We start from the raw sequence: 24,412 nt of genomic DNA, 5'->3' as shown, positions 1-24,412 counted from the left end.
TGTCGATGAAGATGAGGAATTACCGGATTACGACACGTAAACATCTACGTTATATGCCAAATAAAGTTCTCGTCACCCCAAGTTGTAAGAGCGGCACTGCCTTATCCAAATAAGCGTAAAATAATTTACAACAGCATAGAAAAAACTTATTAAAGTTACAGCCGCGGAATTAGCGTAGAACGCAGTCGCCCGCATTGCTGAATCGTTATAACATCATATCTGTTTTCTTTAACCGAAGTTTTATTTCGTACACTGGTAGCGTGCTATTCTCTAGTATCTTGTTTACAATAGAGGGGACTTCGTTAAAAATGACGACAGTGTTCCGTTACACCTTTTTCGACATTAGCACCTGCTGGCGTGCTTTCTGTAATCATTAAAAGAGCTGCTTATAGCGGATCGCATTTAAACACATGCGTATCCGTGGCTTGCGTTTGTCCAGGCTTGATTCCAAAGTTAGCAGAATAGGTGTTGCGGTAGTTCGCATGCTGATTTAGGCAGGCTGTGTGCTTCCCTGAGGCACAGACTGGGGATAAATAAAACAAAGTTCGGTTTCGCCCTCACCGGCGGGTGTGGAGATGGCTGCCTCCTCCAACGCAATAGATCGGATGCGGTTGTAGGTTTTTATATTCAGTTCTCTCCTTGATTACTAACTTTGCTCTGAATTTCATTACATGCTTGATATGTGTTTTTCTTTCCGAGGCAATCACATCATATTTTGTTCACCTGGCTTTTTCTGTCTTGCAAATACGGTTTCTAGAAATAAACAGGAATAAAGCATACAAACAAATGAACAGAGTTAGATGTATTGCGCTTTGTGGTACCCAGGCATAACAGACCTATATCTGTTACAAAGAAAATATTGTAGCGTGAGGTGCACTGTCCGATATGAAGCCGTTTCGCGTGGCTTCTGGAGAGCCGGCCGTGCTGCGGATGCGCGAACAGCAGTGCCGTCTCACGGCGCACTGCTGACGCGCTGGAGCCACCGCCGCCGCCGCCGCGATTGGATTCGGTTGAATTGGATTGGATTGAAAAATCGTTTTAGCAGCATGATAATCAGCTAATTCTAGACAACCAGGAAACTGAACAATAACCAGCTGAACATTAAGTCACGCTACGTATATCCTGGCATAGCCGACCGAAGCAACTTCTAATTTTTATCTCAACAGATGGCGCAGATTGGAGCCTGGTGTCCCGGAGAGTTCTCGAGAAGGACAATGTCACCATTTTGGAAATTTGGCTCGTCATGCTTGCGAGTGACGTGGGCTTTGTGGTGATCGGATGGTATCTTTCCAAGACGCTCCCGTGGTCTTCGGATAATCCTCAGATGCCCTACTTTTTTCTCCTGGTAAGCACACGGCCCATACCGCAATGTACCCAACACTATGTTTTTTGCGGAGCGCCCCTGTTTGAAAGCAGTGGCAGTACATTCTTGGCGCCTTATCCTATGCTGCCGACTCCGTTTGAATAATTGAAAATCTCCCTATTTGAAAAAAGAAATAATAGACTGTGGACATCCTAATTCCACAATTTCAATGGCCTACAAGTGCAACGCCGCTGTTTCTCCCTCTACCAGCCATTGCTGGCAGGCAAGGCCATCGCTGCGCAGGTTGGCAGGTAAAAAGAACGTGGCTATCTCAACGAAACGATTTGAGTGGCCTGCAACTGTACCGCCGCCGGGTTTCTCTCTACGAGCCATTGGTGGAAGGGAGGGTCATTGCTGCGCAGGTTGGCCTTCCGGCGCTCCCTTGATGTGTTTGTCTTTGGGTGTACAGTTGGTTGGCACTGGCTAGACTGTCGATGTGCGTAAGGACCCACCCTCGCGCAGCACTGCGCCCAAAAAGGGGAATATAGCTTCGAGTACAGGGAGTTTAGTATGCCGAGCGTGGTAGTATGATTTGCTGTAATTTTCTCAGAGTGCGCTCATTATTAGCGGCTAGTGGAGAGTAAAGACAATAAAAGCGTTACAACTCACATTCCTTACCGGAAACCGGCCGGTCCGAGTGTTTGAATTTCAGCTTACATGTCTTCCAAACGAGTAAGTTGTCCCACCAGTGACACTCATTTCACCGTCCGTGAGAAATACCTCGCGTCGGTTTTCATTCCCCTCGTTAGGACAACCGCCGTTTTCAAAAGGTGATTCAAACGACTTAATGTTGCTGACTGGTAAGTAGCACCAAATAAGGAAATGTACATGGTTCCTTGTACTGGAAAGGCGGCCCGTGTTTATCACTTCTGAAAAATTCCACAATACACCCAAAATCAGAGCAATTTTAAACGGGATAAAATTCTCCTTGAATTTGCACTTCTACCGCGTCGATATTTTCACAAAGCTTTACAATATTTCTTGCGGTGCTCCTTAACAACACTGCTATTTCTCCGAGCCCAAAGTTTTTATGATGGCTCAGTTTTGTGAATACCTTTCCACAATCATTATTTGCGGCTCTCCTCTAAATTCACAAAAAGACGATGCTTTAGGCAAGTGTGGTGTCGCTCAATATATGTAAAATTCTTCTACCCTAAAGGATTCCCAATGCTACCAAATAGCTTAAGAAACGAGCTCTACAGCTTCGATGAAACTTTTTCGCTTTCACTGAGGCGATTTCTGCGCTTGAGTGAAGATCGCCGCTCTCCTTGCGCCTCCATTCAAGGTGGATGGTAATGATGCTTCGAGTTGCTCGTGCTGATCCTGCGCTGCGTTGTGCTGCAGCACTGCGGCACTAGTGACGACGGTGCTCCGGTGAGATCGAAACGAAGCTTTTTTTGTATTTACAATTGTTATACAGTAAACATGTATACTGAGCTTGTTGGTCGCAATATTTAGCCACGACACTCAATCACACAGGAGCTACGCCCAACCGAACCGCAAAAACACCCTATACTTCGAGCTGAACAAAATTCACATGGTATTCGATTTCTCTCGCACCCGCGCTCTCTGCTTGCCCTTGTCCTGGACTGTTCCTGGAATAAAACGCCGAGGCCCCATCCGTGAATCCCATAACACCTACTGTGCCCCCCGGTGGTGACCCACTGCGGCCACCACGAGTAGCCGTTCCCGTTATCAAAGATTGAAAGCTGCTAGGCTCTGTGCAGCGCTGGAGGCGCACTTCCCCAGATTGCAACCGAACTACGTGGGCAGAGAACGGTCAGCACCTGCAGGGGAGGGACCTGCGAACGCGAGGCCGTTGATTGGCACCAGCCCATGGATGCGACGTTGGAGACGTTGTAGGGCAGGCCGCACCCATGCACACCCTTCGTAAGATAAACAGACCAGCCTAAAAAGCCTGTACTGGAGATCCAAACACGGATTCTACAAAATCTACAAAAGGAAAAACAGCTCCAGAAAACGGATCAAAATAGGACGCAGTGTAAACACTGTGAAATCCTGCAAAATAAACTTTCGAGACGACCGAGCCCCGGTACATGGGCGTAGCGTCCGCACGGGGAAAGGGCCAGCAAGTATTAAAAATGTGGTGCAGCTTGCGCTACTGGTGCACGGCCGGAAAAACACCAGTGCTAGCGGCCCCTCTCTCTTTGTCCAAGACCCGGCTTTTGCACCTCCCTTGAATATGCAAACTGGTCGCTGCAAGTTCTCCATGACTGACAGGCATGGATCGTTTTTACACCAGGATTTCATATGTCTCCCAAAGTAGATCGCCTTAGCAGGGGCCTGAACCCGCGGCGGCGGGCTTCGCGAACTCGGCGTCTACAGCGTTAGTTGTTGGGTGCTCCCCTCTTGACGTGCGAACGCATGCGAACCCGCAAGGAGAAGAGCATGCCAGATATCACGCCACGAACACCGGGCAGAGGGTTCTCGAAGGTCTATAGCTGGACGACGCCGGGCGCTTTTTTATTTTTTTGCGGGATCCTCACGCGGTTCAACCCCACGCCCAATCCTGGACGGCACGGGGCGATGCACATTAATTGCACGCACGGTACTTCTTCTTAGTACTACTTTGTAAATGCCACTGGACCAAGCTCAAGCTTAAACAGCTGTTATGCAAACACGCATATACATGTGCATTATTCTAACACTCTCTCGGACATAGCTCGCGCGCTGACGCATCCCAGTAAATTTCGCACGTTCACGGCATCCGGTTCCACCGTGTGAGAAACCTCTGCTCTCTGAGTGGGTTCATCTCGCTCCCCGCCAGACCGCTACCACTGGCACTGGTTTACCGAAATAAATTTTTCTCTATAAAAAACGCTTCTGCGTTGGAATTGGAGCTACCCTTTCGTTGTTGTATGAAAACAATTAGCGCAGGAGTGCACGTGCTCAAATAGTTCACTCGGCCTGTGGTCCATGTACAAGGCGAGGAAAAAAAAGGTATTGTGGTCGGAAATCACTGCACCCTCTTCGCCGATGAGCCAGATGTCCAAATTCTTAGGTTCTCAGATCACCCCAATTGCCTCCTTTTCTATCGTGGACCATAGAGTCGAAGTTGGTATAAACATAAGACCTGCCACCTCTATGCCATGTTCAGAGCCATCGTCTTCGGGCTGGGACAAACAATCACACGCCGCGAAAGCATTCCTCTCTCCGTCTAAAGTTGCGCAAAAGTTACGACCATGAATTCAGAATACCAACTAGCCAGCCTAACCATGTTAACGCAGAGGCATTGGTTGAATACCGTAATTACCCGATTCTAACGCGCCCCCGATTCTAACGCGCACCCGATTTTCCGGGCAAAAAACCGAAAAAACTTGCACATCCGATTGTAACGCGCAAGGAACTTTGTCAGCAAGAAAAACGAATGCGAGAGAAACGGGCGATTTATTTCCCGAAGTAATCTCACTCATTTCACTCCTCGTCGCTCTCCGAGAGCTCCTTGTCGCCTTCTGCTGACCGCAACATCCCGTCATCGGTGCCGTCAAGCGCGTTCGCGATGCCACACTTCTGAACGAACGTTCAACCATGTTCGATGGGATCCTGGCCCTCGCCTCGCACGCTGATCCCGCGAGCTTCTCCAGAGGCGTACGCTTCAGCCAACCGCTCTTTGTGAACGCGTGGGAAGCGGCGCACCTTCGTTGCTGCTGCTGCCATTGCTGTTATCAAGCGCGCAAGTGGAATAATTCGACGATTTGTGTGAACGCTGATAGAAAAGCCTAGGCGCCTAGATCCGAAAATTTGTTGCTAAAAGCTTTGGCGCCATCTTGAGAAGGCGACGGCGATGGGTGGAACGAAATTTCAGCTGTTTCGGCAGTTTCGGTTTCGTATCCGATTCTAACGCGCACTCGATTTTTCGGCCTATTTTTGCGGAAAAAAGGTGCGCGTTAGAATCGGGTAATTACGGTAAATAATAGTGCGTCTGGCTTGGGCGTTGTCAGCTCCGCCGCTTCGCATAGTGCTGCTTCGAGTTTCTGGAACGTGCCGCCAGCTCCGGCCAACCACGTATATCGTTTACGATTCCCTTCTTTGTAAGCTGCGTAAGTGGTCTCGCTACCTCATAATCGCTATGCTGAGATATCGTGAGCCACGTTAATAGGAAAAAAACACAGGCATTCATTTCCACTTGGCATTAAATCTGTCGGAAGTGCAGAGCAGAGACTCAGCAGAGTTGCTGTACCGCCGTTCTTCACTCTTTACTACCACCCGTCCCGCCCTTTGCCTCCCTGTGTTGCTCCTCTCTTGATGGAATGTACAAAGGTTTGTCGAATGCAATCAAATTTTGCCGCCTTCGCAGTGATCGCCCTCGAAGCTCGTTCGCTGTCACGTTAACTAGCCACACCACGCGCAGTGTCACGCAGCCAAACAGAGTCTCGCCGTGGAACCCAACCAAACCGAGGCTTCGAACAAAAATACACGCTTGTGCCTCCATTCTGCCCTCCGGACAAAAATAAAAGGATACCTGAAAAAGAACTTTATATAAGCAGAACAGACTGAAACTAGTGGAAGCGCTGGCTCTTGTCATACATGTCCCCAGAATTTAGCGAAAAGGAAACTTCAGGTGATTTAAGGCAGAATATGTGTAATTACCAGACGTCCCCGGGTGCATTTCGTTAGGAATACTCGTTGAATTGGTTTTCACAATGGTACCCGAAAGCATTCAGGGAAGCTTGAACTCACCTGCAAGGCTTGAGTGGCGAAGCTAAAGTAGGAGAGCATTGTTGGACGCATTTTTAGGCTTCACTATCATTGTTTTTGCATAGTTGTGGTGCTGTAATTGTCGTCATATTCATCGAAGAGCGCGTTGTGTAGTTTTTGTGGCGAGTCGTTGATGCAAAGACACCCTCAGTATTAACTACCAGCTTGGCCTGCAGAATAGTAGGCATAATCGTTCCGCCAAAAATACGCTTTACTTCCTTTTTGCTTAGCTTTAAAACAGCCTGTTTTATTTTCCACATGTGTAACACACCATTCTTTGCGTGTTTGTGGCGCTGTGATCGAATATACAGCCACAAAAACGTTTCCATCCAAACCAATGACTAAACTAATTCGAGGTCAGGGTATAATGGCCGCCCATGACTTCAGAGACGGCCTTGATATTACCCGCAGAGACGCTAGCACGAGATTCCTTTCTAGTGTATGTAGTAACAAACTATGAAAAGCAGAGCACTTTCTTGTTCTAGGCGGAACAATAAAAGGATAAAGGGAAGATGCGAGCTTTCCCAGCATAAGGCGCGCGAGCAATGCCTTAGCAGGAGAATTTATTTGCATTGAAAAAACCTCTGTCCAGTTCTTCAAGAGAGGACTAGTATAGAGAGGGTAAGAGGGTGAGAAAGAGCGGAGAAGGACACCACACCCCCGTGGTGAACCGCTGCTCGGCACTTAGGATAACTTTTAGGTCGAGTCGAAGTGCGTTGATTTTTAGCTGCGGAGTACCTTAGGACTGCACAGTGACTGTCCACGTCCATGCGCATAGCATATACAATCGCAAAAAAGGGCCCATCTCCCCACGAGGGGGGACTCGAGTAAATGCGTCGCGTAGGGGGTGGGTGTATTGCGTTAACGTTAGTTAATGCGTTAACGTTAGTTAGTTAGTTAGTTAGTGGTGGGGTGGTAGTGAATGTGTTAACTATTATTGCTTATTACTATTAATTGTTATTATTTCTTTCATATATTAATTATTACTTTCGTGATTTTGCGACTCGAGTCCCCCCTCGTGGAGAGATGGGCCCAATTTTTCTTTTTTTGTGTGACGCAAGAAGTGAAGGCATAGAGTAGGTTGTTGTAAGTCGTTATTTATTTATTTGTTGCTGTTGTCGTTGTATTGGACGCTGAGAACGACGGCTTCGTGGTCGCTAAAGTGTACTGTAAGGGGTCTTTAAGCAGTGGTCGTGCGTTGCAGCAACTGCTGAAGACGAGATCGATGCAACTGCTGCCGTGTATCAGCAGCTTCTTGACGTAGTTTGAATGAGTCAAGGATATAAGGCGCGTTCGTACCCTGTGATTCTGTGTCGCTTTTGTGGCGCAGTGGGAAGAGCACCATGTACCTCGCGTTCCGCCCACAGGGTCGTGGGATCGAAACCAGGCGCCGATAACTATTATTTTTTTATATAGTGTAGGGGGAGGGGTGCGGACCTGTTGTTGAGAGCGAGGAGGGTAGCGTGATGCGGGAGAGGAGGAGTGGGGGAGAGGGCGCACCTGCGCGCTGAGCTGTTGCGGACGGACGGCGGACGCTACATGTGAGTTAAAGAAATGCTCTGCATTTAAAATTAGAGGCACCGGCCGGATTTCAGCCTGTGTCTGGTAGACCAGACAGAGTTAGTGTCAGTCGTCTTACGTATTGGGCTACGACCGTGAGTTAGTACCCGAGGGTCAAACGGCTTACTCCCTAGACTGTAGCTGTGCGAAGTACAGTAGGACCTCACAATTTCCGTCCTCGTCCGTCTGTGCGCACACCACCATAAAGCGAAAATCAAGCGAGCTTTTATTTGAGCCATGACTTGCGGTTTCATTTAGGGAAAAATCAATGTTCAACTCACGGCTCAAATCGAATGACGGTCGGGGCACAAATCGGACGTCCTTCGGGGTGCAACTTGGATGTCATTTCGAGTCCCCGTACTCCGCACCCTCGCCATCATCCACTTAGTGGAGATGCTGCCATTTTTTCCTTTCGCGGCGACATGTTTTTGGCCTACTATTGTAAGCACCAACCCAACCAGCAATTTTAGTAAATGGACGAGGGAACTTACGGTTAATATTTTCCTCAAGTGTGCGTGTACTGTTTTGTGCTACCTCACTGGGACATGTTCGTATGACCAGTGGCAATGATTTCAAGAGTTATGAAATGTTCTGCCTATAGAACCTCCTGCTCAAGTATCCCCTTAACTTTTGGCCGGAAGGCGGAATCGAGGGAGAAGCTAGTTTCTTTTGGAACCCTCTGCTTTGGGGAGTAGAGAGAGAGAGAATCAACTTTAATAGAGCCCATTAGGTGGTTAGTGCACGCAGGCACCAGATGGGGTGGAACCTTCTTCGCGGGTCCCATATGCATCCAGCAGCTCCTGGCCCCTGACTGCCAGCGCTAGTTGGGTCGTCAGGTCGGGGCTGGACAACAAGGTCGCCCATCGCTCTCGGGGATTCGGGTTGGGGAAGTTGGGGGGAAGGGGTGGTGGGGGTTCTTGAGTTGAGTGCACTCAGCTATGACGTGTGCCAGGGTGCCTTCCTTGCTCTTGCAGAACGGGCACTTGATATCGTGTTCCTCCGGGTACATTTTGTGTAAGAGGACGGGATGCGCCAGCGACCCCGCCTGTAGTCTGCGTACGATCGTCTGTTGGTTCCTGTTGAGGTGCCGGTGAGGTCCGGGGAACCTACACCTGCCTTCCCTGTATAGCTCGGTAATGTGTCTGTAGCTCGTGACGGGGCGTGGTAGTCCCGGCTCGTCCTCGGCCCGGTTGGTCAGTTCGTGGGCGTAGTGGTCGGCGAGTTCGTTGCCTTCCACCTGCGAGTGAGCCGGCACCCACACGAGCTCTATGGCTCGTCCCGGTGGCCTGCGTCTGGACAGAAGCGCTAGTGCGGCAGGAGAGACCCTTCCCTTGCGATAGCTTGCGTAGGCCATTTTGGAGTCCGTGACCACTGTCTTCGCTCCCGGCTGTGCGAGGGCGAGGGCCACGGCCAGTTCTTCGGCTTCGGATGGGTTCGTCGTTCTGATTGACGCGCTGGTGACCAGTCTGTCGATGGTGGTGACGACCGCCGTCGCTCTGGTTCCATGTTTGGGTAGCGAGGCGTCCGCGTATAAAATCTCCGGGTCCTCTTCCAGCTGCCGGGCTAGTGTTCTGGCCCTCGCGGAGCGTCTCTCGTCGTTTCTCCCCGGCTGCATGTTCCTGGGGAGCGGTTTAGTCTTTATTGCATCCCTCCATTCCTGGGGTAGCGTTTCCGTCGTCGGTTGCGGTTGGATATTCCATCCCACCTTGCGCATAACGGCCCGGCCGTGCTCGGTTCGGCTGAGCCGTATTCTTTGGTTGGAAAGGTGGGCTTCCACCAGTTCTTCCACCGTGTTATGCTTGTTTATGCCCAGCAACTTCTGCGTAGACGAGTGGACGGGCAAGCCCATGGCGAGCTTTACCGCTTTCCTGATCGCCGTGTTCAGCGTTTCTCGGTCCGCCTTTGTTAGCTGGAGGTACGGGGCGGAATACGTGATGTGCGACACGACGAACGCCTGGACCAGGCGCAGGGCGTCGTCTTCTTTTATGCCTCGGTTCTTGTTGGTGACCCTGCGGATCATGCTTAAGATTTGTTCGGACGTTGTCTTGATCTTGTTGACAGCTGCGTACGCCTTTCCGTCGTCCCTAAGCAGGAGTCCTAGGATCCGGATCTGCTGCGTGGGCTTGATTTCTGTTCCTTCGATGGTGACCACCACGTTCGGCGGCGGCTCTTTCTTCGGTCTGCCGGGTTGCACCATGAGTATCTCCGACTTCTGTGGGGTGCAGCTCAGGCCGCATGTTTTTGCGTACTCGTGGATGGTCGTTGCCGCTCTCTGCAAGGCTTCCTCCACCCAGGCATCGGACCCCGCGCGGTTCGTCCACACCGTTATGTCTTCGGCGCAGAACGCCTGGTCGACGCCTTCGATTTTGTTTAGTAACTGGGGCAGGGGCAGGAGGGCCAGATTGAAGAGCAGAGGCGACAAGACCGATACCTGAGGGGTGGCCCTATCTCCGAGCTCTATTGGCTCCGACTGTTCCTCTCCTATCCGGATGGTCGCCGTTCTCTTTGTCAGAAAGTCTTTGACGTTACTGTACAATCTGCAGCAGCAGCCCGTCTTGCGCAAGTTCTCAAGCACGCTGGAGTGTGACACGTTGTCAAAGGCCCCCTTGAGGTCCAGTGTCAGTATACCGCGTGGTGCGTGTCTGGATGCCTTCTTGATCACCAGTTCGTGCAGCTGGACGAGGACGTCTTGCGTGCACAGGTGCTGACGGAACCCGTACATGGTCGCCGGCATCTGGCCCGTCTCGTCCAGGAATCCTTCGAGTCTTCTGAGGACCATGCGCTCCATGACCTTGCCCACGCAGGATGTTAGCGAGATCGGTCGCATGTTCTCGATCGTCAGAGGCTTGCCCGGTTTAGGTATGAACCTCACCTCGGTTTCTTTCCACTCTGCGGGCAGCCCCGAGCGTTCCCAGGTTCTGTTGATGTGCCTTAGGAGCTCGTGAGCTGCTGCATCGCTCATGTTGTTCAGTAATTTGTATGTTATGGCGTCCGTGCCGGGCGCGCTGTTCTTGTTGCTTTCGTCAATTGCCGTTAGCAGCTCCGTGATGATGAAGGGCTCGTCCATCTTAGCATTTTCCGGTCCACCATACTCCTCAGGTATCGGGAAGTGTCCCTTTTCCGTCTTCAGATACCTTGCTTCGAGATCCGCCATGAGTCTCTGACCGTCTCCTCCGTAGACGTTCAACACCTTGGTGAGGTTGCGATTGGTTGCAGACTTGCTGCTTAGCGGGTCGATCAGGTGTCTGAGCAGGCACCAGGTCCTTCGCGCCGACAGCTTGCCCTGCAGTCCGTCGCAGGTGCTCATCCAATTTTCGCGGCACAGCTTGGTGGCGTATTCGGAGATTTGCTTGTTGAGCAGCGCTATGCGTTTGACCAGCTTCTTGTTGCGTCTCTGGCATTTCCACCTCCGCGTGAGGGAGTGTCGCGCCGCCCACATGTGTGCGAGTTTGGCATCGACGAACGGTGTCTGTGCCGTTGTGGTCACTACCTGCGTGAACTTATCGAGCGCAGTTTTTTGCTCTTTCGCCGACTCCGTGTACGTCCTTTGGCTGGTGTCCTCCGCTTCTTCCTCGGGAGTCTCCTCCGCTTTTTCCGTCCACTTGCGCATGCGGTCTCAGTCGGTGATTCTGGCCTTGCCGAGGGCGGCCCGGACGCTGGGTCCCTTGATTGTTACGCTGAGGATGTTGTGATCCGATCCGAGGTCGACCTCCTCATTGCGCCAGGTTGCGTCTAAGGATCCCGCCAGCCATGACAGATCCGGTACGGTGTCGCGGCTCGCGCTGTTATCCCTTCGAGTCGCAACGCCCGGCTCGTTGAGGAGTGCCATCTCCTGGTCTTCCATCGCCTTCGCAAGGGCCTTTCCGCGTTTGGACTGAAATTTGTAGCCCCATGTGGTGTGCGGGGCGTTGACGTCACCGAGGATCAGGAGCGGCCTGCTCCCCGCCAACTGCTTCGCCTGGCTCACCATCTTGTCAAAGTCGTACTTCCTGCGTGACGGTCGGCAGTACGCGCTCATCACGAACAGGTTTCCGCTGCTTTCGATGGTTCTCGTGTGGATCTCGACCAGGGTGTGCTCGCAGCCCTCTTGAGCCGTGAGGTGCTGGGTTGCTGCCGCCACGTTGTTGCGCACCAGGATCGCCATGCCCCCTTCCGTCGGGTCCGTGTAGGACACGTATCCCGGTAGTCTGGGTCTGCTGTGCGTCTCCTGTAACGCAATCACGTCCGGCTTCTGGTCAAGACCGTCAATGTGTAGTTGAAGTTCGGCAGCCTTGTTGCGGATGCCCCTGCAGTTCCATTGATAAATTAACGTTGTCTCCCCCCCGCAGGATCTCTTCTTACGGTTTGGGCTCATCTTCGTCCGAAGTAGTTACGCGGCCGCGTCTGCTCGCAACCGTCTCCTTGATTCTACTGGTGCGACCCTTTTTCAAGGCCGCAAATCGGCTCTTTGCGGTCATTGCGGCCATCTTGGCGGCTTGCCGCTCTTGCTTGATTGACATGCCCTTCACCTGGGTTTCCATAGCTTGCAGTTCGGCTCGAATGACGCCGTACTGTTCCGTAATTTGATTGATGGCCGCTAGGATCGCTGCCATGTCGCCCCCTTGCGGCGGTTGCTGTTTCAGACTACACTGTGGCGTCACCGTCTCCTCGCGCCTCGAGATTTCGGCGTCCATCTCCTCTGGGTTCGGCTGCGCCGACGTGGACGGGCTCGCCTCTCCTGGCGCGATACTAGACGAGGGTGGGTCCCTTCGTGCACTTTGCGCTTTGCGTTAGCGTCCCCGGACGCTTCGTTTGGTTCGACTGCCTAGCTCGGATGCGCTAGCTAGCGCATCCATTTTCTCCATCAGTGCCCTGATTTGCATGTTCTGCAATTGGATCTGAGTGTTTTGCTTTTCTATGAGCTTTTTGAGTTCTGCGCACTCGCCGCACTCTTTCCGAGTCTCGGTGTTTTGATTCATGGTTGCGGGGGGTGGGAAGGGAGGGGTCTTGAGAGGAGGAAACTCCTTCTCGTTAGCGAGAGCGACGGGAGACCTGTCGGTCCAGCCCACCTTTTTTTCGGCGTTCCTCCGTCGACTTGATCCGCCCCGGGCTCTCGACCTGGACCTGGATCTCGAACGGGACTCCTGCCGTCCCGCTCCTGCTCCGGCTGCCGCCTCTAGCCACCGTCTCCCAGCGGCGGCCCCGGGGGCCGGCCGATGGCGTCCGGCCAGCCCCCTTTGGGGCGTCTCGGGGCAGGGAACGTTGGCGGATCTGGTGTTTGCCCTTGCGGGTTGGTGTTCTCGAGCGGCTCCGCGAAGAGCTGCTACGTTGGGGTCACCCTGTAGGACCTCTGTTTCTTGGGTCCTCTTCGTCTTCCGCCCGGCGGCGCTCCCAGCGCCGGCGTCGTACCACGTACGGTGTCTTGAATCGTGCCTTGCAGGCTCGGTCGGGGGTGAGGTGTGTGCTGCCGCACAGGCCGCACGTGGGGATGCAGGTGTGCTCTGCGTCCGGGTTGGCGATGCCGCATCCCCGGCATATGCGGTTTTGGGGACTGGGGCACACGTCCATGCGATGACCGACGCGGCCGCACTGGTAGCAGACGTCTATCTGCTTGCGGTGTACCGAGCACTCCATCAGCAGGTTCCCGTAGCGGACGTAGTTTGGGACTTTGGGCCCCGTGAAGGCGATGACGACGGACTTGGTCTTGCCAATCCGGCTCGCCTGAAGTGCCGTCGGGTTGTGCTCGTGGACCACCAGCTCTTGTATTTCTTGGGCGGTGTCCGTTAGCGGGATGCCCCGTATGACTCCCTTGACTGTACCGTGGGGCGCCGATTCGTACGCGCTCACCTCGTGGACCATCCCGTTGATGACGATGCGCTCCACCTGGGCGCACTTGTCGGCATTCTCCCTCTTCGGTGTGTTTACGACAACGATGTTCTGCTCACGATTTGAGCAAATGACGTCGTTCTTGGCCTCGGTCCTGTCGACTTGCGCCGCCAAGGCGATGGCTCGGCTGATCTCCACTCGGGACACTTGTCCTACTTGGAGGCCGCCCCGGGGTCTCATCACAATCTTGATGTCTTCTTTTGGAAGGTCCGGCATGCGGGCGGCCCGCAGCAACTTCCCCTTGTTTACACTCCCCGTCTTCCGGTGACGTGGGCTTTCGCCGGTGGCGCCCCCGAGGGCTCCGCCACGTTGGCTGTCGCCGTTGGTGGCCTCGGCGCCATCTTGGCCTGCCTGCTTACTTGGCGTTAGGCTTAGCTTCTCTTCGCCTTTTTGCCTGAGTTTCTCGCCGGCGATTTTCAACCCCAGCGCTTTGGATACTTGCTCTGGCGATATTTCTTCGCCGTCGACTTCGATTCTCATAACGGTCGACATTTTAGGTCAGTGTCCGGTCTTCCAATTAGCGACAGGGTCTTTAGTAGCTATAATTTGGCGAGCGAGACTCCGTGGAGCCGTCTTAGGCCTATGTCCTACCACGGCCGAGGCCGGGTGTTCGTTAGGCTTAGCGACGAGTGCTCCTCGCGGGCCACAAAATCGGCTCTAATTGTCGAAAAAATGATCCCCTACCTCGGAATCGGGTATCCCGATGGTCCACGTAACTTCATACACACGGTCGATGCACTCTCATTAGAATCCAAGTTGGTTAACCGGCGCAATTAGCGAAAAAAACAGAGCGCTCGTGGAACACGTCCGCACTGCTCGGCTGCTAAGTGGCGCCCCCTTTGGGGAGTAATGCCGCGTCACTTTCGCCGCGTAGCACAGTAACCGAGATCGAGCGAGCGGTGACAACAAGCCGCCTTCTAAATTGCTCTCCAGTCGAAAGGGAGCTTTATTCGCTATAAGCGGAAATGCAGTTTCCTTCCAAACTATTTCGGTGCAGCGCATTACTCAAGCGTGTTCTCCACCACCTCAAACCGTGTCGGCGTTCCCGCTGATGAAGATAATTGTGGAACTACTGCCGAGAGAAGCCCGAAAAAATGCGGGAGTTTGCCGCGTCTGTCCTGCTCACCCGATTCGGCGTAGCTCATGACTGGTTCGCGGGTCGTTTTCACTTTTTATAACTGGAGGAGCCACTGAAGGGTCATCCGTCGCTCCTGTGTGATTTTGAGTTGCGTTTTCAGTTGTTCTATTCGCATCTGCGCTTCCGATGTCGGTGGCTTGGGCGGACTCTGCCCCAGAGAATTTTCATCTTCATTACGCATTACAGGCTCACGTTGTTCGTCCGTATTCTATTCGGCAAACCGCGTGATCACGGGTTATATGGGAGCTTCTAGGGTAGGTGCGATCGCGCTCCAGCAGACGAAAAAAACGGACTCACTCAGTGTCCATTCGCTGTCTCCGTGCGACCGTCCAACTTCCCCGCCCGCTTTGGCATGTCTGCCATATCTTCAGGTGCGGCTTCGCCTTCGCCGAGATGGCGTCGTTCGCCGCCTCAGTCCGCCTGTTTGCATAGATTGTCGGCGTCCTTCGCTACTGCCAATACGGTATTCGCGGCTTACGTCGGCCGCCCTTTAGCAACATTACCAGTTGCAGCCCGTCGCCTGGAGTATCCAGTTGCCGACAAGGGGCCCATCGCCTGGCTGCAACCCCTGTCGTCACCTCTCCATATATGTCGCGACGTCTTCGATGCTACTGTTCACACACAGGAAGTTCCGGCCAAGTTTGCATTTCCTCGTACGCACGTGCTTCTCGGATTGCCTGAGCCCTCCGACTGTTGCGGATGCGTCTATCTGCCGTTTTGTTTTTGTACTGTGACGTTCTTTGTAGTGAATAGTGATGGAAGTGGACTTTCCGGCAGTTTTGTCTTCAACAGTCAGAAGCTTTTCTCTTTAGATGGTGTCCAGGGCTATTCGATTTTCCCGTTTAGAACAGCGCTCATTGGGGGAGCTATTACTAACATGTTCGGGAAAGACCTTCATAATGTAGTTCTCTATTTGAATGTTTGAATTTTTTACAGCGTCTTATATCAGTATTAACATGCACCGTTCGAGGGTAAACATAAATTGCTTGTTTATGAACGGGGAGTCCTAGGAATTTACCCTTTTTGCATTGAACTCGCACTTTTCACGATTCAACTTCAGGCCATTTTTGCTGCATTGTTCCAGTACCGCTCCGAAAGCGCGCTGTGCACAGCTTCCCTCTTACCATAGATCAGATTATCAGTCGTGTTACGCACGATGCCTTCGAGTTTATCCAGAAACTGTGACATCTTTGCAATAATTCTGGCACTCAATTTATACCAAAAGGTCACCTCTTAAATCGGTATCTGCTGAACGGCGTTATGAAGGTGGTAATGCGCCGAGACTTTTCCGTACTCTCGAACTCCCAAAACTCTGATTGGGGTCGACTTTGGAGAAATACGGAGCTCCGGCAAGTTGCCCAAGTACATGCTCGCTGACAGGCAGAGGTTGAACCTCTGACTCTACAAACTTGTTTAGGCCTGCCCGGTATACGAGTATGCGTACATTTCCATCACGTTTCTGCAAAATTACTATTCCAAAACACCATTCCGTTGGCTCCTCATCTGGCTGGATAACGTCCAGTTCAAACATGTCTTGAAGTTTTGCCTTGGCCGTGGGTAATAATGCTATGAAAACTTTTCGATGACTACTCAATGCTAGCAGTACAGCTATTTCTTAAAGGTTGATCCTGCCCGCGAGCGTAATTTTACCAAGACCATAGGTGAACTTCGACAACCCGTCGTGTGGGTTGACTGCTTAACTTTTGTGAATGACAACCTGACAACGACGTTTCATAACGCCTAATTTTTCACTAGCTTTCTTTTACAGGAGAGGCATATGAAGACCATCCACGACGCAGGTGTTTCCTTTCGAGAGCGTATCCTGGTATTATATGCCTGCCATTTTCGGGGCCGAAAGAGGACGTTATCGCTAACTGGGTACCTTCAAAACCTTTTCTGGCTTCTGGAGATGGACGGCCTTGAAATATCTGCGATACGTTTTCAGATGAATCACGGTCACATAAGCTCCAGTGCTTACTTTTAGGTTTCACGGGCCAGCCATTGATGTCCACAATAGCCATTTACTGGTCGTCCCAGCTAAATGAGACAGCTCTGAGGAATTTATCGTTGCTACCGACGATCCCGTCGGCTGACGCTCTTCATTTCCAGACACGAGCAAAATTTCTCTTGAGGCTGAAATTGTTGGATGTCGCTTTTAGATGCAACGCATCTCTTTAACTCGCCCTGTCCCGCGTCGTTGTCGCGGCGTAGTCCGCATCCCTCCCCCATTCTCCTCGCCGCGGCAGCTTCGCGCTCCGCCGCTCTCACCGCAGCGCCATCTGTGCGTCAGCGCGGTCAGCGCGCAGCTTGCGCTCGGCTGAGCTCGCTCCCGTCGCCGTGTCAGCTGTGCGTTAGCGCGCAGTTTGCGCGCGGTTAAAAATTTATACCATCCTCTCGCGAGGGGAACCATGGGGTAGATGCGACGCATCGGGGTTGAACATGCTGCGTAAATAGGATACACAACAACAGCAATCCACACGCTGACATCGCTAACATAACGGAAACGCAACGGCAACCCTCGATGCGTCGCATCTACCCCATGGTTCCCCTCACAGGAAGATGGTGTAAACTTTTTGTGGAGGGCACTTCCTAGTAGAAGGCTGCGAGTAGCCACACAACATTTACTGCTTTGCGTCGAATTTAGGCGGCTTCTTATTCCGTGTTGCACACCCTTTTCGATTGTTTGCAGATACAGTTGCTTTACGAGGCCGTCAGACACAATCTACGTTCCTCTACGTGTGGCCCTGGAGCGTAGCAGCGTGCTCTTTTACGACGTCAGACTCGTTTCATGGAGGCGGCCTTTTGTACGGTCAACTCCGCGTCCAGCTGTATTTGTTGCGACGGCTTGCGGTCCCTGACGCCCCCTACTACCCAGTCCCGGAATATGTCGGCGTACAATTCACCAAAACTGTCCAACTTGGGTAGTCGGCGTAGCGCTATGGCGAATTCTTCGACACCTTCTCCTTCCCGGCGTTCTTTTCTGAAGAACCTCGTCCTATCCTGCACATTTCCTCGAACTATAAAATCGTCCTGTAACGCCAGCAAAACATCTTTGTAGCTGTTGTTCTCTTCCAATGCAAACTTGAAAGAGGCAACGAATAATGCACTCTCCTTTGTCGCCCAAGGAGTAGAGCACTGCGTAGACTTGTTCCACCACACATTTCTAGGTTACGCCATCCACGATGGAAATATGTTCAAACCGCCGCTTCCTTTGCGGCCACTCGCTTGGACGTGCGAAAGTAAATTCCTCGGAGAACTTGCACTAAAAACTGGGCAGCTATTTTTCTTGCTTGACAGTGACGCGTTTGGAGTCGCCATGGCCTGTCCCGTGCAGTCTTGGGGCATGTCGATCACTAGAGCCGACGAGTCGTGAAACTTGAGCATGGGCTTTCGTGCTTGTGCACATGAGCCGGCGAGTAATATAACAAGGACCTGACAATAAGCACCGTTGCGATTGCAATCGTCACTTGTCCCGAGGAATGCCGCCACTGTGTACTCAACCCATGCAGCTGTGTTCCAACGCGTCGCCTCCTATTTACCCACAAGGTTGGTTCGCTCTTTCTTTTTGTCCCTGTTGAAACAGATGTGCCGCACTTACAACGGCGTCTTTATACGTGGCCGGCTACCTGCCCAAGCACGAGTAAATGACCCTGAGAAATGTCAGCCGATAAGTCAAATTTCACTTCGCACGGTCGTCTCGTCCCTCCAACTTCTGCTATTTTAAGTGCAGAGCACTTTAGGCGCTCGCCTTGTCGTCGCAGCTCGCTCGCTGGACCCAAGTAGAGGAACAGGGCATTCCGCAGTAACGCTGTTCTTCGCGGCGTGCCCCAGCGCCTTCGAAAGCCAAGCGGTTAATATATTCATAATCATAGTCATAGTCATAATATTCTGAAACGCGTTCAGAAAAAAAAAACTTTAGCCCTACTAGTTGTTGTGTTTTTGTGTTGTGGTTGTCTAGACCTCATAAGAAAAGTTAGACCTACTAGGACTTCGCTGGAGTTTTTAAAGAGCCCCTTGCATACGACTCACAGCGGACTTCCACTCGTGGGCAAAGTGCCTTACCTCAGAAAGTGTCGGAGTGTTTCTAGAACGTGCGAAAGCCAACACGAAGAAAAGGTTGTCTCTTTTCGCGTTGGCAAAACATTTTTCATGTGGTGCATCAACCATTCTCAATTAGCCCTTTTCTTTCCAAATGAAAAGCGCGCGGGACGTCGCCTGGGAGAAAAAGATGTTCTAAGGTTTTCTTAACGTCTAAGTAATACACACCTCCCGACACTAGAGCCACTTCGGGTTTTGCAGTGTAAAGCCTGCAACATAGTTCTTGCTGCAGAAAGGAAATACTCAAAAATTTGTAAACCTTCTTTTTCTGAAATATTCATTTAACAACCTTGAGCCTTATTGCTATATCACGTATACTACACTTGTTTCCTTAGCCCAGCTACTGGTTCCCACGAGAGGCCGTCACTGAAGCCGGGAAGCAAGCAAAAGATCCTATGCGCTTTGAGAAGATGCCACCTGAAGCCAAGCCTTTGATTGTAACCCACGACCTTACGAAGGTAAGAAAGTCAACAGGACAATACCAGTGCTTATGGTGTAGAGTAGGAAGCAGGGTTGCGAAATCGGCAGCCCCTTTTCGTTGAGATGCTGTTCCGAAGAAGTAGACCATTCCGCCATTATAATCCTTTGAATTCCGCAGAATGCAAATATTTTTCCCATTACCACTCAAGCAATGGCCGGGAAGTTCAATTCCATTCCTCTGATTCCTCATCGTTGAAGACCCCTACTGGTGCCTGTATTTATTTACCTATAAATGCGACATACAGACGTTATTACACGCGTTGAGAACAGCTCAAATATTCCTGCTCATCGCCAATGCGGGCGGGTGTCCTGCTGAACTACCAAACAACCGCTTTTCCACCCACGAAGTGCTGGTATTCCGGATACCTATTAAAATACACTGAACTTCCGTGAAGACCCACTCGATGGTACCGTGATAATTTGTTCGTCCTGAGTGAACATTTTTTTCTGGTGCGGATAATACCGGAGAGCAGAAGTGCGCTCCCTTTTAGCCATAAAATTCGTCTTAACAGAATTCGCCCTAAGGAGCGTCTAACGTATTTACGTGAAAAGCATGAAACAATGGCTTGCTCTTCCGTGGCACGAGAGAAGGTATTCATTCAACGATATATTATTTATTTCGAAGGGGAGGACCGTCAATCACTGATGCGAAGAGAGGGAGGTGGGAAAAAAGTTAGGCACCCACTTGATCACGCCCATGATGCCGCTAGCAACGCAGCGCTAGACAAATGTGACTACGTGGTAAGGGAGTTCGAGTAGGTCTATGTGCACAACTTCAATTCCAGCATGTTAAAAAACACTACGCTTGTGTCGATACAGATCAAAGTGGAAGGGTGTATGTTCATAATAACGTGTTGCGTGTTAGGTTACACACAGGTTGATAAATATGGATATGCAGGGGACAGCGGGTCCCTGTTGGCAACGGGGCACGTGGGGGCCGTGTGGTTGGAAGGGAGGTGATACGGAGGTGGTACATGTTTTTCCACTTCAAAACCTGGAGTTCTAGCTGCTCATCTCCAGCCGCTCCAACATGAATGCCCCATTACGCGCAACCACTGCTGTTAGCACTCACCACCAGTTGGCCACGTTGAAATGGCGGGAGTACGACGCTATCTCTGGTAGCTTCGCCGCGAGAGACTGAAATGCATCGCTAATATTCACGTATTTGTGTACTTACCCTTCAGCCGATCCCAACAATACTTATTAACGCGGCCTTCGCCAACACGGCCACTACGCCTGAGAAGAATGTGTTGCTGCCTGCTTGTTTCATTTTGCGAAGCCTGCCACGTGTTTCGTGGAAATGCTCTTCTTCTCTCTCGGAACTTATTGGAGATCTTCGAAGCGACCACGCCGAACAACTGCCAGGCCTAACCGGCTAGGCCTAACGCCCGGCTAGTCGGCGGGGAAGGCCTTGTCCAGTTCATCATGCCCGAGGTAGAAATGGTGGAAAGCACGGAAATCACTCCCGAGGAAGCACGCGGGCCGGGATGGAACGCCGCTATTGCGAAAAAGCGTAAACTGAGGTCGGAATTGCACGTTCCCGACAGAGTTGCTCACGCGGGTGCCGGCACACGGGTCAGCCGCCGCACAGCGGACCCGAGAGGGGCAATGAAACGCCTCGCTACGGCATCACGGCTTCCCCGATTACCGAGGGAACACGTCCGAATCATTGTTCGGCCGTGCGACGGCCTTGATGTGAGAAAAGTGAACCACTACGCGATTATGCAAGCGTTCGTGCGTGCTGCCGGCATTGCTCCCGAAGCAGCGAAAGCCGACATTATATGCCCCAATGTGGTGCAAAACACCCTCGTCAATGCAACGCCATCAGAGGAAATGCCGAAGCGTACTCCAAGTTACAGCACATTCATCTCGAGAGCAAGAGCTAGGCGGTGGCCGCATACATTGCGGCCCCCGACAACACAAGCAAGGGAGTCGTTCGTGGCATTGACGCGAGCCTCAGCGCAACTCAACTGCACGAACTTTTTGTAAACGAAAAGGAATCCGATCATCTTGGAAGTTAAGAGAATCAAGACCTCGCAGACGGTGGTACTACTACTCGACGGAATGCGAGTGCCCCGCCACGTCATGTTCGGGATCTACATGGTCCGGTGCTCGTTTTTCAAGAGACAGAACGACGTGTGCTACACGTGCGGTCAACCCGGTCACCGTGCAGATGTGTGCGTGAACCCAAACTCCGACGCCTGCAAAAACTGCGGAATCAAATCCCCCTCAGAAGGCCACCCGTGTACTCCAAAGTGTGCGATGTGCGGAGGCGCACACCCAACGGGCAGCAAGACCTGCAAACACCGCTTCCAGGTGCCGTACGTCGTGCGTCAACGCCGACGGCAACGCAGCTGCAGCCGGCGCAGACAACAGCAGCTTGGAGGCCAGTCGCGCCATCCCAGCAGTGACGTCACCTGGCGAGACCGATCGTCCACGCCAGCTGGGCAACGCCGGAGCGCCCTCAGGAGAGAGCGCTCGCCCTCTCCCGGCAGCCGAAGACGCAGCGTCTCCAAGGGCCGGTCGCATTCCCGCCAGAGCTGCGCCCAGTCCAGAAGACGGTTCCGGGCCAGCCGCCGGTCCGAGTCTCGAGGAAGATCCGGGCAACAGGACCTCCAGACCTCCTCTTTGTGGGCGGACAAGGTCAAAGAGGGCACGGTGCAAGATAAAAAACAGGTAACGCCAGGGCCTTTGCCAGAGCATGTAAACGACCCCAGAGTAGACCAGTTAGTCGCTGAGAACAGACAAATGTCGCAGAAACACGATCACGTCACTGACAAGCTAGAGAAGCTTATGAAAACGTTAACTCAGGTCCAAGAGGAAAACGCTGGACTTAAGGCAGAGAATGAGGCACTACGCGCTGAGAAAGTCTCACCCCCCACATCTCCTCAAGTAGAGGTTTCAGCTAAGGTAGCAAAGCGTAAGGCTGCCGCGCCACACGATACTCCGAAAAGCACAATCGAAGAAACGCTAACCACACTAACAGTCACGATCAAGACAATGTCCGACGATATGGCCATGGTTTACCAAAGAATATCGGCAGTTGAAAGCACTCTAGCAGTATACTCTCAGAGAACTGCAACCTTAGAAAGCGCAAAACTCACTCTTCGCCCAAGCAGCCCGATGAAACTATCCCCGGAAGAACCCAGCGGTCGAGCACATGCGCGAACGGGCGTGACGGAAGTAACAGACCATACCTACCATCATGCCAGTCGCCATTGAAGAACTAACAATATGGCAGTGGAACTGCGCCAGTTTCAAACAACGCAGAACAACGCTTCAGCAGTACATTGCAGCACAGACAAGGCAACCGCACGTCATTTTATTACAAGAAACCCTCTGCGACGCGCCCGTCTTACCGGGCTTTCGTACTGTGGCATCACACCCACAAGGTCAACGCGGCACTGCAACGCTTGTCGCTCGGCACTGTTCCTTCCAAGAACACCAGATTAACCTGGGAAACTCCCGTATCGAGGCAATCATGGTTGAAATTATACCGAATAGCCAGATGCGTGATCAGCTACTCATACTAAACGTCTGTAGCGCACCTTCTGACTACCACCTATCTTTCAAGGCTCTCATAAACAAAGCGAGCGCCCTGGCGAAGAATAAACCGCTCATTATCGCTGGAGACTTTAATGCACGTCACACAGCATGGGGATATCCACGACATAAATCTCACAAGAAAGGGGACAGCCTCCTACAGGCAACCACAGACTGCTCTCTGCAGCTGCTCACAGACCCACAGTACCCCACGAGGATTGGTACGTCAGTCGCAAGAGACACCACCCCGGACCTTGCCTTCGCCAAGAACATCACGGGTGAAACCTGGGCCAACCTCCAGGAGAACTTGGGTAGCGACCACTACATAACCTCAGTCACGGTCCCCATTAAAACGCGCCCGAAACGGACCTTCAAAATCACAGACTGGGACGCTTTCAGGCAGCTCCGCAGCGGTGATCACACAACCTACGAGGACACAGCAAGTCTGTTCGCACGACTCAAAGAGGATGTACAAGCAGCGTCGAGATGCAGCGAGACGTGCCTAGAGGTTACCCGTATGGACGCCCGCCTAGCACACCTACTCGAGGCAAAGGAATCCATCCTCGCTCGGTGGAAAACACAGCGTTTAAACAGACGCATCCGCAGAAAGATAGCCGAACTCAACAGAGAAATCAACAGGCACTCGGAGGAGCCTGCACGGCAGCAGTGGACGGAAGTGTGCGCCTTAATGGACGGGAGAATAAGGGTAGGTGGCCGATGGGACCTCCGAAAGCATCTTCTCGATGACTCAGAGAACAAAGGGAATCAACGACTCGCAATCGACCGCATCATCCACAAGCAAAAGATGGCGGGTATCGACGATGCAGCTCTGTTACAGGATCTGGCTAATCGATATCTCTCCATGGGCCCAGCTGATGATGCAGATTACCCAGACTATCAGGGTACTGACATCACAAAACTCCAGTCCCCTTTCACTGTACAGGACATATGGGCAGTCTTACAAGAACTAAACGGGGGGTCGACCCCAGCGCCCGACGGCATCTCCAACAAACTACTACGCAACCTTGACAGCGCTTCGGTCGAGCTACTCACCAAAGAAGCCAACCGCGTATGGGACACGGGAGAGGTGCCTGATGACTGGAAGCTGGCGTCGGTCATCCTCATTCCCAAGCCCGGAAAACCACTCTCACCCGAGAACCTCCGACCTATCTCCCTTACCTCGTGCGTGGGAAAGGTCATCGAGCATGTTATACACAACCGCATATCTCAATATATTGAGAGCAATGACCTTTTCCCATATAACATGCTGGGTTTTCGCCAAGGTCTCTCTACCCAGGATGCGATGCTAATGATCAAGCACCAAATCATCGACCGTCACACCAAGGACGTGGGAGCCATCCTTGCCCTCGACCTTACTAAGGCTTTCGATACCGTCTCACACAAGTATCTCCTGCGAGCCATATCACAGTTGAACCTGGGTAAAAATTTTCACAACTATGTTCGATCTTTCCTCCGGAACACGAAGACCACACTGAAAATTTGGCACGTCAAGTCTGCCGAGTACACTCTGGGAGCACGAGGCACACCACAGGGGGCAGTCATCTCGCCACTGTTATTTAACATTGCAATGAAGACGCTGTCGGAGAAACTCGCACAAATTCCAGGGGTACACCATGCGCTCTACG

General features: G+C 52.1%; 1 protein-coding gene across 1 annotated transcript in view; it reads left to right on the top strand.

The window, feature by feature from the left end:
- The window catches only part of LOC144161894 (phospholipid-transporting ATPase ABCA3-like), a 93,188-nt gene that overhangs the window by 35,839 nt on the left and 32,937 nt on the right, over positions 1-24,412 (top strand). The window contains exons 3-4 of the mRNA XM_077692456.1: positions 1,167-1,345; positions 19,079-19,201. Of these exons, the coding sequence (XP_077548582.1) occupies positions 1,167-1,345; positions 19,079-19,201 (302 nt within the window). The remainder of the gene's footprint in view (positions 1-1,166; positions 1,346-19,078; positions 19,202-24,412) is intronic.

The sequence above is a fragment of the Haemaphysalis longicornis genome, unplaced genomic scaffold (genome assembly GCF_048455015.1).
Source record: "Haemaphysalis longicornis isolate Haplotype H1 unplaced genomic scaffold, Haemaphysalis longicornis Haplotype H1 scaffold_12, whole genome shotgun sequence".
NCBI classification, from domain to species: Eukaryota; Metazoa; Arthropoda; class Arachnida; order Ixodida; family Ixodidae; genus Haemaphysalis; species Haemaphysalis longicornis.
This window is presented reverse-complemented; position numbering and strand designations above follow the sequence as displayed.